This window comes from Castor canadensis, chromosome 15 (genome assembly GCF_047511655.1).
Source record: "Castor canadensis chromosome 15, mCasCan1.hap1v2, whole genome shotgun sequence".
Taxonomy (NCBI): domain Eukaryota; kingdom Metazoa; phylum Chordata; class Mammalia; order Rodentia; family Castoridae; genus Castor; species Castor canadensis.
This window is the reverse complement of record NC_133400.1, coordinates 20,023,905-20,037,503: the sequence shown is the minus strand read 5'-3', so window position 1 is coordinate 20,037,503 and position 13,599 is coordinate 20,023,905. Positions and strand designations below refer to the sequence as shown.

General features: G+C 51.9%; 1 protein-coding gene across 1 annotated transcript in view; it reads left to right on the top strand.

The window, feature by feature from the left end:
• Bean1 (brain expressed associated with NEDD4 1) overlaps positions 1–12,062 on the top strand; it is a 44,618-nt gene extending 32,556 nt beyond the window's left edge. Inside the window, exons 3-5 of the mRNA XM_020174571.2 lie at positions 2,214–2,474; positions 7,949–8,099; positions 9,903–12,062. Coding sequence (XP_020030160.1) covers positions 2,214–2,474; positions 7,949–8,099; positions 9,903–10,242 — 752 coding nt within the window. The 3' untranslated portion in view covers positions 10,243–12,062. The remainder of the gene's footprint in view (positions 1–2,213; positions 2,475–7,948; positions 8,100–9,902) is intronic.
• Positions 12,063–13,599: the final 1,537 nt, after the last annotated feature.

The window sequence follows — 13,599 nt, the reverse complement described above, 5'->3', positions numbered from 1 at the left end:
TATCCAGTTGTATCTTTGGAGAAATGTTTTCAGATCTCTTGCCAATTTTTTTTTAACGAACTTATCTTTTTATGATAACTCTGTTTTACATCTTCTAGGTCCAAGGACCTTCTGAGATAGAAGTCCAGTGTTTTCTCCCAGATGATAGGTTATCTTTTCACTTTCATGACGGTTCCTTTTGATGCATAAAAGTTTTTTGGGTTTTTTGTTTGTTTGTTTGTTTGTTTGGGGGTTTGTGTGTGTGTGTGTGTTTGGTTTTGTTTTGTTTTGTTGCAGTACTGGGGCTTGAACTCAGGGCTTACACCTTGAGCCACTCCATCAGCTCTTTTTGTGATGGGCTTATTTGAGATAAAGTCTCTTGAACTATTTGCCCAGGCTGGCTTCAAACGGCCTGAGTAGCTAGCATTGCACATGTGAGCCACCAGCACCCAGCAAATGGAAAATACAGTAATATACAATCATTCTTTTTTTTTTTTTTTTGCTGTACTGAGATTTGAACTTAGGGCCTCATGCTTTCTAGGCAGGTCCTCTACCACTTGAGCCACTCCATCAGCACTGACACACAAAAGTTTTTAATCTTTATGCTTACCTTTCATTTCTTGTGCCTGTGTTGTTGTGCCTAAGAACGATTTGCCAATCCAAGATCATAAAGTCATGGTTTGCCAGATTCAACCAACTAGCATTTTCTTGGGAATTTTTGCTTCTGTATTTATAAGAAATGTAGGTGTGTGGCTTTCTTATAATGTCTTTGTATGGTTTTGGTATCAGAGCACCAAAAATCTTATGGAATGAGTTCGTAAGTATTCTCACCTCTATTATTTTGTAGAAAAGTGAAAATTGATATTATTTCAGTTTTTGGTTTTTTAACTGTGGTAGAGTATGTATAACATAGAATTTACTATTTTAACCATTTTAAGTGTACGGATGAGTGACATTAAATGTGTTCACCATCCATCTCCAGAGCGTTTTTACATCATCCCAAAGCAAAACCCTGTGCTACTAAAGTTACTTAGTTTTAGTGTTCACTAGGATTCCCCAGTGAAGCTAGACAATAAAGGCACATGATCAAGTCAACAGGGGCTCAGACATGGCTCCCACACAGAGCAGGACCCAGGAATGAGCCAACCTCTGCCCCACTCCCAACGCTTCCCTGCCCTGGCGTCCAATGAGTGTCTGAAGCCGCTCCCTGCTTCCGTGGACACTGGGCTGGTGGCCTCAGGCAGGGACTGCAGGAAAGTCAGCACTGGACTCTGACTGCACCAGCTGCAGAGTAACTGGGTGGCCACGGCCAGTCTTTCAGCAGCACTGAGCCTCAGTCCACACACCCGCAAAGAAAGCAAGCCACACGCACACAAATGTGCACACACTGCTGAGCTGGAGGAGTTCAGCGACACTCCAAGGCACTCACTAGCGAGGTGCTGGCTGTCCCTAGCAATGTACCAGATACCTGCGGCTGCTCCTGGCTGATTCTAATCCCTGTCTGGGACCCCAGTCCCTTTCCTGCACTGTCCTTTTGCTGCTCCACACACCCCTTTTTGAATGTCTCCTTCACTCTCCATCCCTTTGCCCTGCCCAGAACACTTCCCTGGGCTAACCTGTTCTCCCCTCCACGATCACCACAGCATCACCTCCTCTGAGAAGCTATGAACTGAGCATTACTGTGTGGGTTGCAGCCTACAGTTTCAGGTCTGCCTAAGGCCAGCAGGGTTGTTCCTTATACCCTACCCACCACACACACACACACACACACACACACACACACACACACACACTCCCCGTGTATCTCCTGAGCCTTTCCAAGACCTTGGTAAAGTCATGGTGACTTTTCAACCTGACATCTTGGTGGAGTAGAGTACTTGTCTAATACTGAGGGTCTTGAATTCAAACCTCAGCTCTGCCACTAATTTGCTGTGCGACCTTGGACAATTCCATTGCCCTTATTTTTTCCCTTTTCCTGTCTGTGAGTTAGTTGAGCTCCTGAGGCAGAGGCATCAGGAGAGGAAGGGCAATAAGCCCCCGCCACAGAAGCTTCTGCAGAGCAGCAGGGCTCTGTTCCCCTCCTCCCAGCAGGAGCAACCAGGATGAAATCCATGGGCTTGGCCCCAGACCATCGTCATTTATTTAGGGTAAATGACTCAGGGATGCAGAGGGGAAGCAGGGAGGTGTGTAGCGGGCCTGGCCCCAGCTCAGTATTCTTTCTCTTATGTCCACAGTAGCACGATACAATCGCACCAGCTACTTCTACCCCACGTTCTCAGAGAGTTCGGAACACAGTCACCTGCTGGTGTCTCCAGTGCTGGTGGCCAGCGCCGTCATAGGTGTGGTCATCATCCTCTCCTGCATCACTATCATCGTGGGCAGCATCCGCAGGGACAGACAGGCCAGGCTCCAACGGCACCATCACCGCCACCACCGGCACCACCAACATCACCGGCACCGCCGGCGCCAACACCAGGAGTACGAACAGGGCTACGGTGAGCTGCCACCCACCTGGGCCTTGAAACGTCCATCCCATGGCGACTGACCCAGGAGGCTTTGAGGTGGTGGCTCTGCCCAGGGTCAGACAAGGGGAGTCTTGGTTGATCAGGAAGAGCTCACAGGTGCCTACCATAATATTCTCCAAGCCACGAGAGGCCCCATGCTCTACTGAGAGAAGAATTCAGAGAAAGGCTAAAGACCAGAGGGAGAGCATGTCACACTTCCCAGTCCCTGCTGCTGTTGGTCCAGGCTGAACCAACACTGGTCTCACTGTTGTCTGAATGCAGGAAGGAAGGGATGGATGGACGGATGGCTGGATGGACAGAGAGATGGAGAGAGAGGAATGGATGGGTGGGTAGATTAGTGAATGGATGGAGAAATGAATAGGTAAATGGATGAGTGGATAGATGGACAGATCGCTGAGTGGGTGGATGGATGGCGGGTGGATGGATAGATTAGTGAATGGATGGAGAAGTGAATGGGTAAGATGGGTGGTTAGATGGACAGATCGCTGAGTGGGTGGATGGATGGCGGGTGGATGGATAGATTAGTGAATGGATGGAGAAATGAATGGGTAAGTGGACGAGTGGATAGATGGACAGATCGCTGAGTGGGTGGATGGATGGCGGGTGGATGGATAGATTAGTGAATGGATGGAGAAGTGAATGGGTAAGATGGGTGGTTAGATGGACAGATCGCTGAGTGGGTGGATAGATGGCGGGTAGATGGATAGATTAGTGAATGGATGGAGAAGTGAATGGATAAGATGGGTGGTTAGATGGGCAGATTTTTAGGTGGGTGGAGCGATGGATGAGTGTGTGGGATGAGGATGGACTGGTAGGAGGATGGGGGTAAGAGACTGAGTGGATGGATGGGTGGAGGGAATGAGTGGCTAAACAGCAGAAGTATAGGGATGTAGAGATAGATACAAGGGGGATGGGTGGATTGAGTGAGATAGATGAGGTAGATGGAGGCTGGGAAGATGGCTAGATAGGAATTTAGGTGATAGGTGGGATAATATGGGGTGAACAGGTACACAAAAAAATGGATGGATCAAGGGTGGGATGAATGAACAGTGAATACATCTATCCAGGAAGCCTGCAGGGCACAAATAGAGCTGATACCACGGTCTCTCAACTAGGACAGTTAAACAGAGTTGGTGGCTAATCTTTGGGGCCCCGGTCTCAGGAGTGCCCATTTGTCCAGAATGCATGAACTTTTTACAGAATGTAGCTGCCCAACTCCGTGTCAGGGACCCATTGTCTAAAAGCAGCAGGAAGGAAGCCAGTTGCGTTCAGTTCTCAGACAATTTTCACTGGCAGAAGGAAGCCAGACCTGTCCCCACAGGAGCCTGCAGGAGAGCCTGGCCACCCACCAGGTAAAGAAAAGAATGCAGGCCCTGGAGTGCAGAGCCCCAGGAGGGCCTTTCATGGCTGAAGATGAAGTGACGTGAGCCTCCTGGGAGCCAGAGCCAGGGCAGGACTGAGGGGCTTTTCCCACCCTTCCCACCCAGGGCAGCAGAAGACCACTGAATGGACTGACCTGGATCCAGTCAGGAGGCCTTTGAGGCCCTCGTCCCTCTCCCAACACAGAACTAACTGGTTAGGAAGGAGCCATCTTCTAGCAATTAAGCCTAGCAAAGAGCAGAAGGCCTGGTTAAAGTGCTCACTGTGCACCTGGCACTTGTGCATCATCTCATTGTGCAAAATCCTCCCGATGGGCCTTCAAAGGAGGCTAATTTTTATCGCCATCCCAACTTACAGATCAGAAATTGAAGTTGGAGCAGTTAAGAAATAGTCCTGGGGTCACCCAGCCAGCAAGTGTAGATGGGGGGAGTGGCACTAGGGAGAGGAAGCGAGAGCCACCCGTGGGCTCAGGGCAAGGTCTGATAGACCTCACATGTCAGGCGGACACATGGCCACAGTAGAAGAAAGGCAGCTAGTTAATGGTCTGTCCTGTTAACCAATGACAAGGATGAGAAGAAAAGGTCAGAGTTGAGCATGATGGCACATGTCTATCATCCCAGAGTTGAGGAGACTGAAACAGGAGAATCACGAGTTCAAAGCCAGCCTGGGCTACATATTTAGACTCTGTGTCCAAAAGGAAAAAATAAGAAGAGTCAGCAGACATGAATGGAGCACATGCGACAGCTCAGCCCAGTTCCCCAAGTCTTCTCTGAAACCCAGGACTCTCCCATAAGACAAGCCAGGAGCCTTATAGGACCCCAGATGGCCTGTCCCACTTTTGCATCAACAGCCTGGTCCAGGGTACCCAGGGCATTTCCCCAGAGAGGACACCAGGTACCACCCGGATGATGCCGGGTAGACCCACGTGGCCCAGCTGCAACCTGCCCCTCACAGCCTTGCCCTTGCTCTCCACACCAACCACTCCTCTCCAAGCAACTGCTCTTGCTCTTCCCAGCCTCTGCCCCCTGCTTCCCCACCAGGCCCGGCTCAACGTCCACCTTCTTCGGCCCCTCCTTAAGCCCCCCAGGCAGAGTGGAGTCAGAACCCCACTTCCCTGGGCTTCCTTGGCATTGCAGACATACCCCTGTCCAGGCCTCTCTTGTGGGGTAACTGTGACACATCCATGTGAGCAGGGCCTGCCTGGGGCACACCCACACCTGGGCCCAGCCCTGAGGAAGGTCTCCATGGGCAAGGAAAGGAACCACCTCACTTCATCCTCATAGAAAGATGAGGGGCCACTGTAACCCCAAGCTGAGAGGGCTGAGAGGTGGGCCTTAGTCTTGAGGAAAAAATGGAGACAAGCAAGCCCCTCCTTAGTCTGCGGTGGGCTCAGGACCAGTGCAGCATTAATAAGGTCCCAGCTGTGACCCCCCCCAAGAACAGGCAGATGACTGGAAGTCACCAGCCATGCCAGATCTAGATCAGAACTTTTCAGAATTTTTTGTGGGTTCCTCTCTTCAGCCCCTTACATGTCAGAGCCCCGCCCTTAGTCCTGGTCCTCTCTCTACACCCAGTCCCTGCCTCTCACAGCTGGCTCCAGTCCTCCCACAGCTCCCAAACTCTGTGCCCAAGGTCTCTAAGACATCACCCCATGAGGGCCTACAGGCACCTCAAACTTGGGGTGTCCAAAGTGGCCTCATCTTCCGTTTTTTACTATGACTCATTGCCTAACTTCTCTGTATCTCAGGTGAGCTATTAGAAAATGCTTACAAGGACTCCAGCACCTGGCCATGAGTCAGCATTCCATGAATGTTAACTGTTCTCATTGCCTCTTCTTCCCAGAAAACCTGCATTTGCCTAGTAAGCACCAAGCTCTGAGTTCAAATAGTGCTGGAGAGTGAGAGAGAGAGAGAGAAATATCTAGAGCATTAAGAGAGATCTGTGGCTATTTCCTCTGGTGTAGACGCCCATGGCTGCCAGCTCCCCTAGTTCCCTCTCCCACAGCCTATCAAGAGACAGAGTCCGGGACTGGACTAAGTAATGAACTGAGGCGTTTCTTAATTTTGGTAAAGAGAGGCAGAAGAAAGTGAGACTTCCAGAGTCCTGGACCATTTGTATCTGTGATGACCTGGAAGTCCAGAAAGGCAAAGGGAAAAATAAGGAATTTATGGTGCTTCTTTGTTGGTAAGGCTGGTTTCTCCCCAGCTGTTCCTCAGGAGCTCTGCCCAGCTGGAGCTGATCTCGGTCCCTTCAGGATTAAGGTCTGAGCTGGGCAAAGACCTCAGAGCGGCCTCAGTTTCTCCAGAATACTCAGCCTCTGCCTGTAAGAGAAGGCAGCCTGAGGCAGTGGGGAGCGGCAGAGTGGTTCAGCACTATGGCTCTTGGGCAGCCCACCCTGGCAGCCCTAGCTTTCCCAAGGATTCCTGAGCACCAGCCACAATCTCCTGCCCTGCAGGTGAAACCCTTCCTAAGACTCTTCGTCCCCAGCGACACGGCAGGCCTGGGACCCTAGCTGCAGAGTCCTGCAGCCCTGGATCAATGTCTGTCCTTACTCTGCTGTTCTGTGCTACCACCTTTCCTGAATTTCTTCCTGACACCCTTCCAAAACTTTTGTCTGGCACCTTGAAGGGAAACAAATCTCAGTCCCATGCCTTTTGTAAAAATTAACAGCATATATGATGGGGTTCATTTTTTCCTAGTAGAAAAGAAATAGGTGTCCATTGCAGAAAACCTTAAAAACACAGACATTGTAAAGGAGAATTAAGGGTCATGATCCTGCAGGGCAAAGCCACCAATAACGAATGTGTTCAGAATAGTTTCCTCTGAGGATTTTTTCTGTGTTCATATCTAGCCCTGGAATTAGACCTGCAAATATGGTTTTCTATCTAGATTTTTCCACCCCTGTTGAATCAAGAGTGGGAAAAAGAGGTTGGGGGGATGGGAAGAAGTCCTTGGAATTACACAGGCTGCAGGAGTTCCCTCTCCACATTTTACAACATTTTATGTGACCCTGAGCCTGGTGTTCTAGTCTACAGAGTGGGCTGGATGCCAAGCCCCACCCCCAGAGGGGAGGAGTCACCTGGGAGCCCTTGGGGTGGGGAGCCCTCATGACTCTGTAGCCCTCATAACTAGACAGGGAGGTGAAATTGATTAGAAAGTAGGGTGCCAACACAGCCAGCTGCCCTCTGACCCTACCACTTGCTGTGTGGCCTCAAGCAAGTCACTTGGCCTCTCTGAACCTCCATTGAGAAATAAGAGGATTGTGCTCCAGCAGCCTTTCCTCGGCAGTGTTGTTAGGTCTAAGAAAATGACATTCTGTGGTCAAATGCTAAATAAGTACACCTCCCTGTGTTTCTTAGTTGCACAACTTTTCAGAGCCTTTAGTATACTAATGTGTGGTTTAATTGGGGAGGGGAAACAGAGGAGAATGCAGTGTGTGAAGTCACCACATCATCACAGAAGCCCCCTTTTCCCCTGGGAGACCCAACGTGAATAAATAGCGTGTGGTTGAGGCAGGAAGGTTTGGGGAGGCCTGACTCTGGAGACCTCTGCAGCCCTCCTTCCTCAACATTCTCCTCCCCATTTTCCATGCATGTGGCCAGTTTCACAGCTCAAGGTTCCCAGTTTCCGCCTTACTCTTCTTTCTCATCTTGGTCCTTGGCTCAAGTACTTGAAACTCCCTCCCTTCTTCCCCTGGGCAGTCCTGGACAGGCCCAGCTCCAGCAGCAACCCCTCCAGGGAGCCTGCCTTAACCTACTGGCTTGACTGCCAAGCCTGTCTCTGCTCCCCCAGACCCCCACTAACTCCATCAAAGTTCAGGACACATCACCTGCCCCAGAACAGGCTGCCCTCCATCCTGGGGGCCTCATGGGTCAGGGCCACCTCTGCTTCCTCTCTGTGATCCATGACCAGAGTGATGGGGGCCCTCACATTCTAGGGCAGCTGTGCATGGTATGGGAATGGTTGGGTGGGGACATCAGAGCTTCGGTGGCCTCAGAGGTAGACCTGTGAGGAAGGTCTCTGGCCCTGGTCTGAGGCCTGGGCTGTTGGTCTGTTCCCTGCAGTGTCTGACGGGCACACATACAGCCACTCCAGCCGCAGGATGCACTACGCCTGCAGCCCCACTGAAGACTGGCCCCCGCCCCTGGATGTCAGCTCTGATGGAGATGTGGATGCAACAGTGCTCAGGGAACTGTACCCAGATTCTCCACCAGGGTAAGGAGGCCCCATAGGGATGGGGCTGTGAGAGGGTGGGGCTCTGGACACCCCATGGGAAATAGCAGCAGCTCCCCACATAGTGTAAATGCAGAAAGGCTTCAGTGGGTGTGGCCCTCCTGACCAGCCAGGTCCTCTTGAGTCTGGGTGTGACTCGGCAGATGTCATCAGGATACACTAATAAAAAGACAAGCTGGGCTCCTTCAGGCTGCTGGACAAGGGGCAGGATGCCTTCCAGTTTGGGGATGGTCCCATGACAGCTGTCCTGCAGAACTGGACTGCTTTGCAGGGGTTTCCCTGGGAGGTTAAGGCAGTGAAGTGTTAGATTATTCTAGTGGCCATGGGATCAATGTCCCCTTAGGGAGAAGAAGCTACAGAGTTTTTATTTGTAAGGCCAGGAACACGTCATCATCCCCGAGGCCAATTTACCTCAATGGCTGTCCATGCAGCCACAAAGATCCCAGACTTAGCCATCCTCTGTCACCTGGCAGGTCAATGGTGTGTGTGTGTGTGTGCATGCATTCATGTGTGTTCAGCCCTGCCTTCCCAATCATTTGCCCACCTTCCCTCCCCTACCCCAGCCCTGCCTCACCTGCCTTTCCATCCTTGTCCAGGCTCCAACCCCAATCTACCAATCTGCCTGGAGTGAAGTGGAGCCCTCAGCCTTCCCCCCACCTACCTGCACCTTGCCCAGGATGAATCCAACTCTTTGTTCGGACTCACAGGGAGCTCCACCTCCAAGATCCCCAGCCTTGCTTCCCATGCACCATGACAGTGATCAAAAGCAGCCCCTCTGGGCCTTGTCTTTTAGATGAGCCACATTGGCCTAGAGGAGTCCTTGGGGTCCAGTTCCTGGTCTCTGCAGCCCAGCTAGCCCTTCCCCCACACAGGCCAGAATAGTTCCCTGGGGGGATGGGAGGTACATACATCCTCCTGGACTGTACGGTTCCTGTCTAGCCCAAGCTATACCCTGAACATCAGCAGGAAAGCCAGTTTTACAAAAAAGGAAGTAGTTTATAGAACCAAAGGGAAAATTTATGGCCACTGCTCCTGGAGACCCCAAGGATAGTGGCAGTGGGAAGAGAGGATGGACAGGAAGCTTTCTGGACTCTAGGTCCTACTCTTGGGGTGGAGCATCGTGGCCCCAGCACCTTAGTATGAGACCCCAAATCCCAAACCACATCCACTGGGACAGGAGTCGTGTCTAACCTGCACTTAGGGTCACGGGGCCCTGTCCAGAGGGAATTCTTTTCTGGGAGCCTCTGAGTCCTCTCGTCCCCTAACTCACAGGCAGACACCCTCCCCATCAGTTAGCGAGGGAAGAGGAGTCAGAGCACCCCTCTCTTCCCTACCTGGAGACCCCCCAGGCCCTGGACAAATAGCCTCATCATCCCCTCCCTTTCTCCCCCCTCCCACCAGGGGCACTGGAGGAGCAGTGGGTGCCCTTTACCCTGCACCAGTGGACTCAGAGCTGCACCTCCTTCCTAAACCCAGAAGGCAGCTGTGTGGCAACTTCAGTGGCTCTGCCCAGCCCACCCCCAGGGTGCCCCTCTGGGCATCTTCCTAGATGGTGGCTGCTCTTGTTCTGACACATCTGAAACCACAAGATGGTCACGGACCTGCTCAGGGACTCATAGCACACAAGGGTGGAGTCAGGCCCAGAGCCCATGTTGCAGGAGTGCTGGGTGCCCTCCCGGGAGGTAATGAGGTCCCACTGGTCCACAGCCAGAGCATCTGGTCACTGTGGATAGGGGAGAGACACCTACACCCACCTCTAAAGCCCTGGCCCCTCTTGTTTCGCAGCTATGAGGAATGTGTGGGGCCAGGGGCCACTCAGCTGTATGTCCCCACGGATGCACCACCACCCTACTCTCTGACTGATTCCTGCCCCACACTGAATGGCGCTCTTGACTCAAGCAGTGGCCACAGCCACAGCGGACACCAGCCAGAGCAGAGGACCAGAGGCCAGAGTGGCCTCCGCACCATCTCCATGGACATGCTGCCCCCTTATGAGGCCGTGTGTGGAGCTGGGTCCCCATCGGATCTGCTGCCGCTGCCTGGACCAGAACCAAGGCCAAGGAACTCACAGGGCTCACCCATCCCACCCTGGTCCTCAGCCTCCAGCCCAGAGAGGGTCGTGTGAGTGACCCAATTCATGAGGTCCTGCTGGTCCCTCCAGGCTGAACCACATCTTCCTGGCACCTGTGGGCACACACAGATATGCACACACAACTTGTGCATATACGTATACATGGCTACACACATACACTGACATTCCCCATGCACACACAGACATAGATGCGTCCTACACATGTGTGCCCCCCCATCCACACAAAACCACCTGCCAAGGTTTCACTCAAATGAAGTGCTCCCAGCTTCCCATCTTGTCCTTCCAACCTGGTGGCTGTGCCTCTGTGGACAGTGCTGGGGACAGCGGAAGTAGGAAACCTGGCTTTCTCTTCCCTCTCTCAGGCTTCACCAGGCAGGCCGTGCCCAAATTCTCATTCTCCAGAAACTGTTCAGCCAGCCCAAGTCAGCCTCCTGCCTCAACCCCTACCCCAGGGCTCGTCCCCCTGGGAGGCATAACAGGCCCAGTGAGGTCTTGCTGTGTGCTGTGCCTATCTCTCAACTCTAGGGCAGAAGAGCCACATCACCACCCTGCCACTTACAGTGTGGGGACACAGGTCTGGGGGGGCTCAGACATGACCTGGAGGCCCTCACAGCCCTCCCTAACTCAACACCCTCAGTCTGGTGGTGCTAGTGGGGTTATCTCAGAAGCCCACCCCAAGCTACAGGGATGGCAGAGTCCATAGGTATTCAGGGGTGGAGGTGGGTTACTGTTGTTTCCATGTTGGTCCATCACTGCCCCAAGACAGAGGGTTATCAAAGAAGGTGAGGCTACCACCTTTGTCCAAGTGACCTCACTGCAGTGCTGCCTGGGCACCGCTCCAAAGTGGATAAGGGCTGGTCACAGTTCATGCCCCACCAGCCATGTGACCTGAGCTCGAATGGACTGGAACCAAACCCCAGGACCTGGTGCTGTGTTCCTGGGTAGCAGCTCACAGCTGAGAACTGTGAGTCAACGCATTCTGGCCTTGCTCACCCCTTCCCTGGGTGTTTGCAGGGAGGGACAAAGAGGATCCAAGCTCCATTAAAAACCACATGCCACTATGAGAGGACTGGTGTCTCAGCCTTGCTCCCAGGGTTCTGCCACTCAAAGGGGTGTGCGGAGCCTGCCTGGTTATAAAAACAGGAAGATCTTGGCCTTCGAGTTCCAGCAGTCTCCATCAAAGGCTACAGGTATCAGAGGTGATCCGTGAAGACCCAGCCTGCTGAGGTGGCAGCCAAGCATCTTTGAGGAATGTTCTGGCCAGCATCACTCATGGCATGGAGCAAATCACCCCGCCTCCCTCCCTCCACCCATTGTCACCCATCCCTAAACAATAGGACCCTCCCACATAATTTGTCCTCTTCCCACATTTCAATTCCTCCAATGAAGGGCTAAGACAATTCAGTAATCCTTTTCTTAAGCAGAGGGGTAGCAAGGATGGCGAGAATGAATTTTATTTTCTGTAGAATCAGCATTTCTTCCGGTACAGAGCTGAAAGAGATCCAGCAAGAGATTCTGTAGCATCCTGCGTGAAGCATCCTGGAGCCCCAGATGCCACCTGGGGGAGGGACCTTGTTTACAAGCAGTTCTGCCCACCTTTGTGGTGTACTGCTTCCTAGGCAAAAATATCTGTCTGTTGTACTGTATAGCCTTTAAAATGCACCCCAGGGATGAGACTCTTAAGGAACGCACCCTGTACCTGGGACTCTAGAGAGTGCAGGGGGGAAGACAAAAACCCCTGCCTACTAGTTGGTGTTGGAAGGGTGGAGTCTAGGCTTTTCTTGTTCCTGTACTGGGGGCTGAATAAGCAACAATGTATCTTTTGTGTGTTCAAAATATATCAATAAAAATGTAACAAGATATAACTTTTTTAAAGAGTGAGTGAGGGCTTATGCCCTTTGTAAAATGAAAGGAACCCCCAAACAGAAGGGATCTGAAAATATTTCTGGGTCTAGCTGGCAGGCCCCCACCCCATACTTCTCAGAACTGAGTCACTGAAGCTGTATCAGTGATCACAGGAGTTCTTTTGTTTTGTTTGTTGATTTTTTAATTACAGGGTCTCCCTAACGTTGCCTGGGCTGGCCTGGAACTCATGATCCTCCTGCCTCTGCCTCTCAGGCTCTAGGATGAGCCACCACACCGGCCCTTTGTTTGTTTTTAGCCTCACTGAAGCATGGCATCATTTCTCTGAGACTTGGCTGATTTTGACATCACCACAATGGGTCATGAACCTGATTGCAAGAACATATGAGGCCGTGTTTCATTTTAATAGCAATTGGCTTTCAGCACCCAGTAGCTCATACTACCAGAAAAGAAAGGAATTGTAATTAGACTTAAATGTATTGCTTTCCCCTCACAGGAATCCTCCTGTTCTGGGCTCTCTGTAAGACCATAGTTTTAGACTTTGGTCTCTTGGCAGACAGAATTGGTTCCCTTTCTCTGTCACACTTGAGCCCACTAGCCTAGTCGTAGACCTCCAAGCAGCCAGACACTGGGGTGCTATCCTGAAGGGTAGGGCAATGGGGAAGACAACTGTGAGATAGCGCAGCACAAACTCCTTCCTTCTTGCTCCAGCCTAAATCCCCAGTCCCAGCTGGATGGCCTGAGCCCTGCTATCCAGAGCCTGATACCCACATTCTGAGTCCACACTGCCACCTGCCGACTCCCTGCTGCCATTACTCAGTGTGAAGGAGCCTGCCCTTGAAGAAGGAGGAAAGCTTCTCTCCCTCTGAAACCCACAGCCTGTGGACACCCATAGTTGTAAACAAACTTGCCATTCTGATCCCAGGCCTGTCTCTCACCTTTGGGATATCCTTTGAGGTTGAACATTCAAGCATCCCAGTTTCAGCATGAACTCCTGTCTCCCAGCCTACATCTTTGGCCCAGCCTCCTCTCTACATACAAAATAGTCTTTGCTCTGTTCTAAACACCACCATGAATTGCTCAGGTGCTGCCTCTGTGTTCTGGGGCTCCTCCTCCTGGAAATGAAGGTATCAGCCTCGTGATGATGGTGTCCAGCTATGTGCAGACCTCTCATTCCAACACCCATTTCAAACACAGGGCCCCACAGGTCCTTGGAACAGATGGTCTCTTGACTATCCCTGTCTCTTCCATCCATGGCATTCCCTGTGCTGTGAGGGGTCCACATATGCTAACACATTCAGGGTCTTTTGCACATTCCTATAAGAGACTGACCTCCTCTCTCTGTTAGGGCCATGAGGGGTAAGGATGGAGGAGACTATCCCAAATACCTGTGCACAGCCTGGACTCGTCATCACGCCAAGGAGATGAGGTGAAGCCACATCACCAGGATGGTGGGAGCAGGAGGGGGCGGGACCAGATCCTAAGACAAGATATGGGTCTGAGGGTTTCGTTAGGGAGATGGTCCCA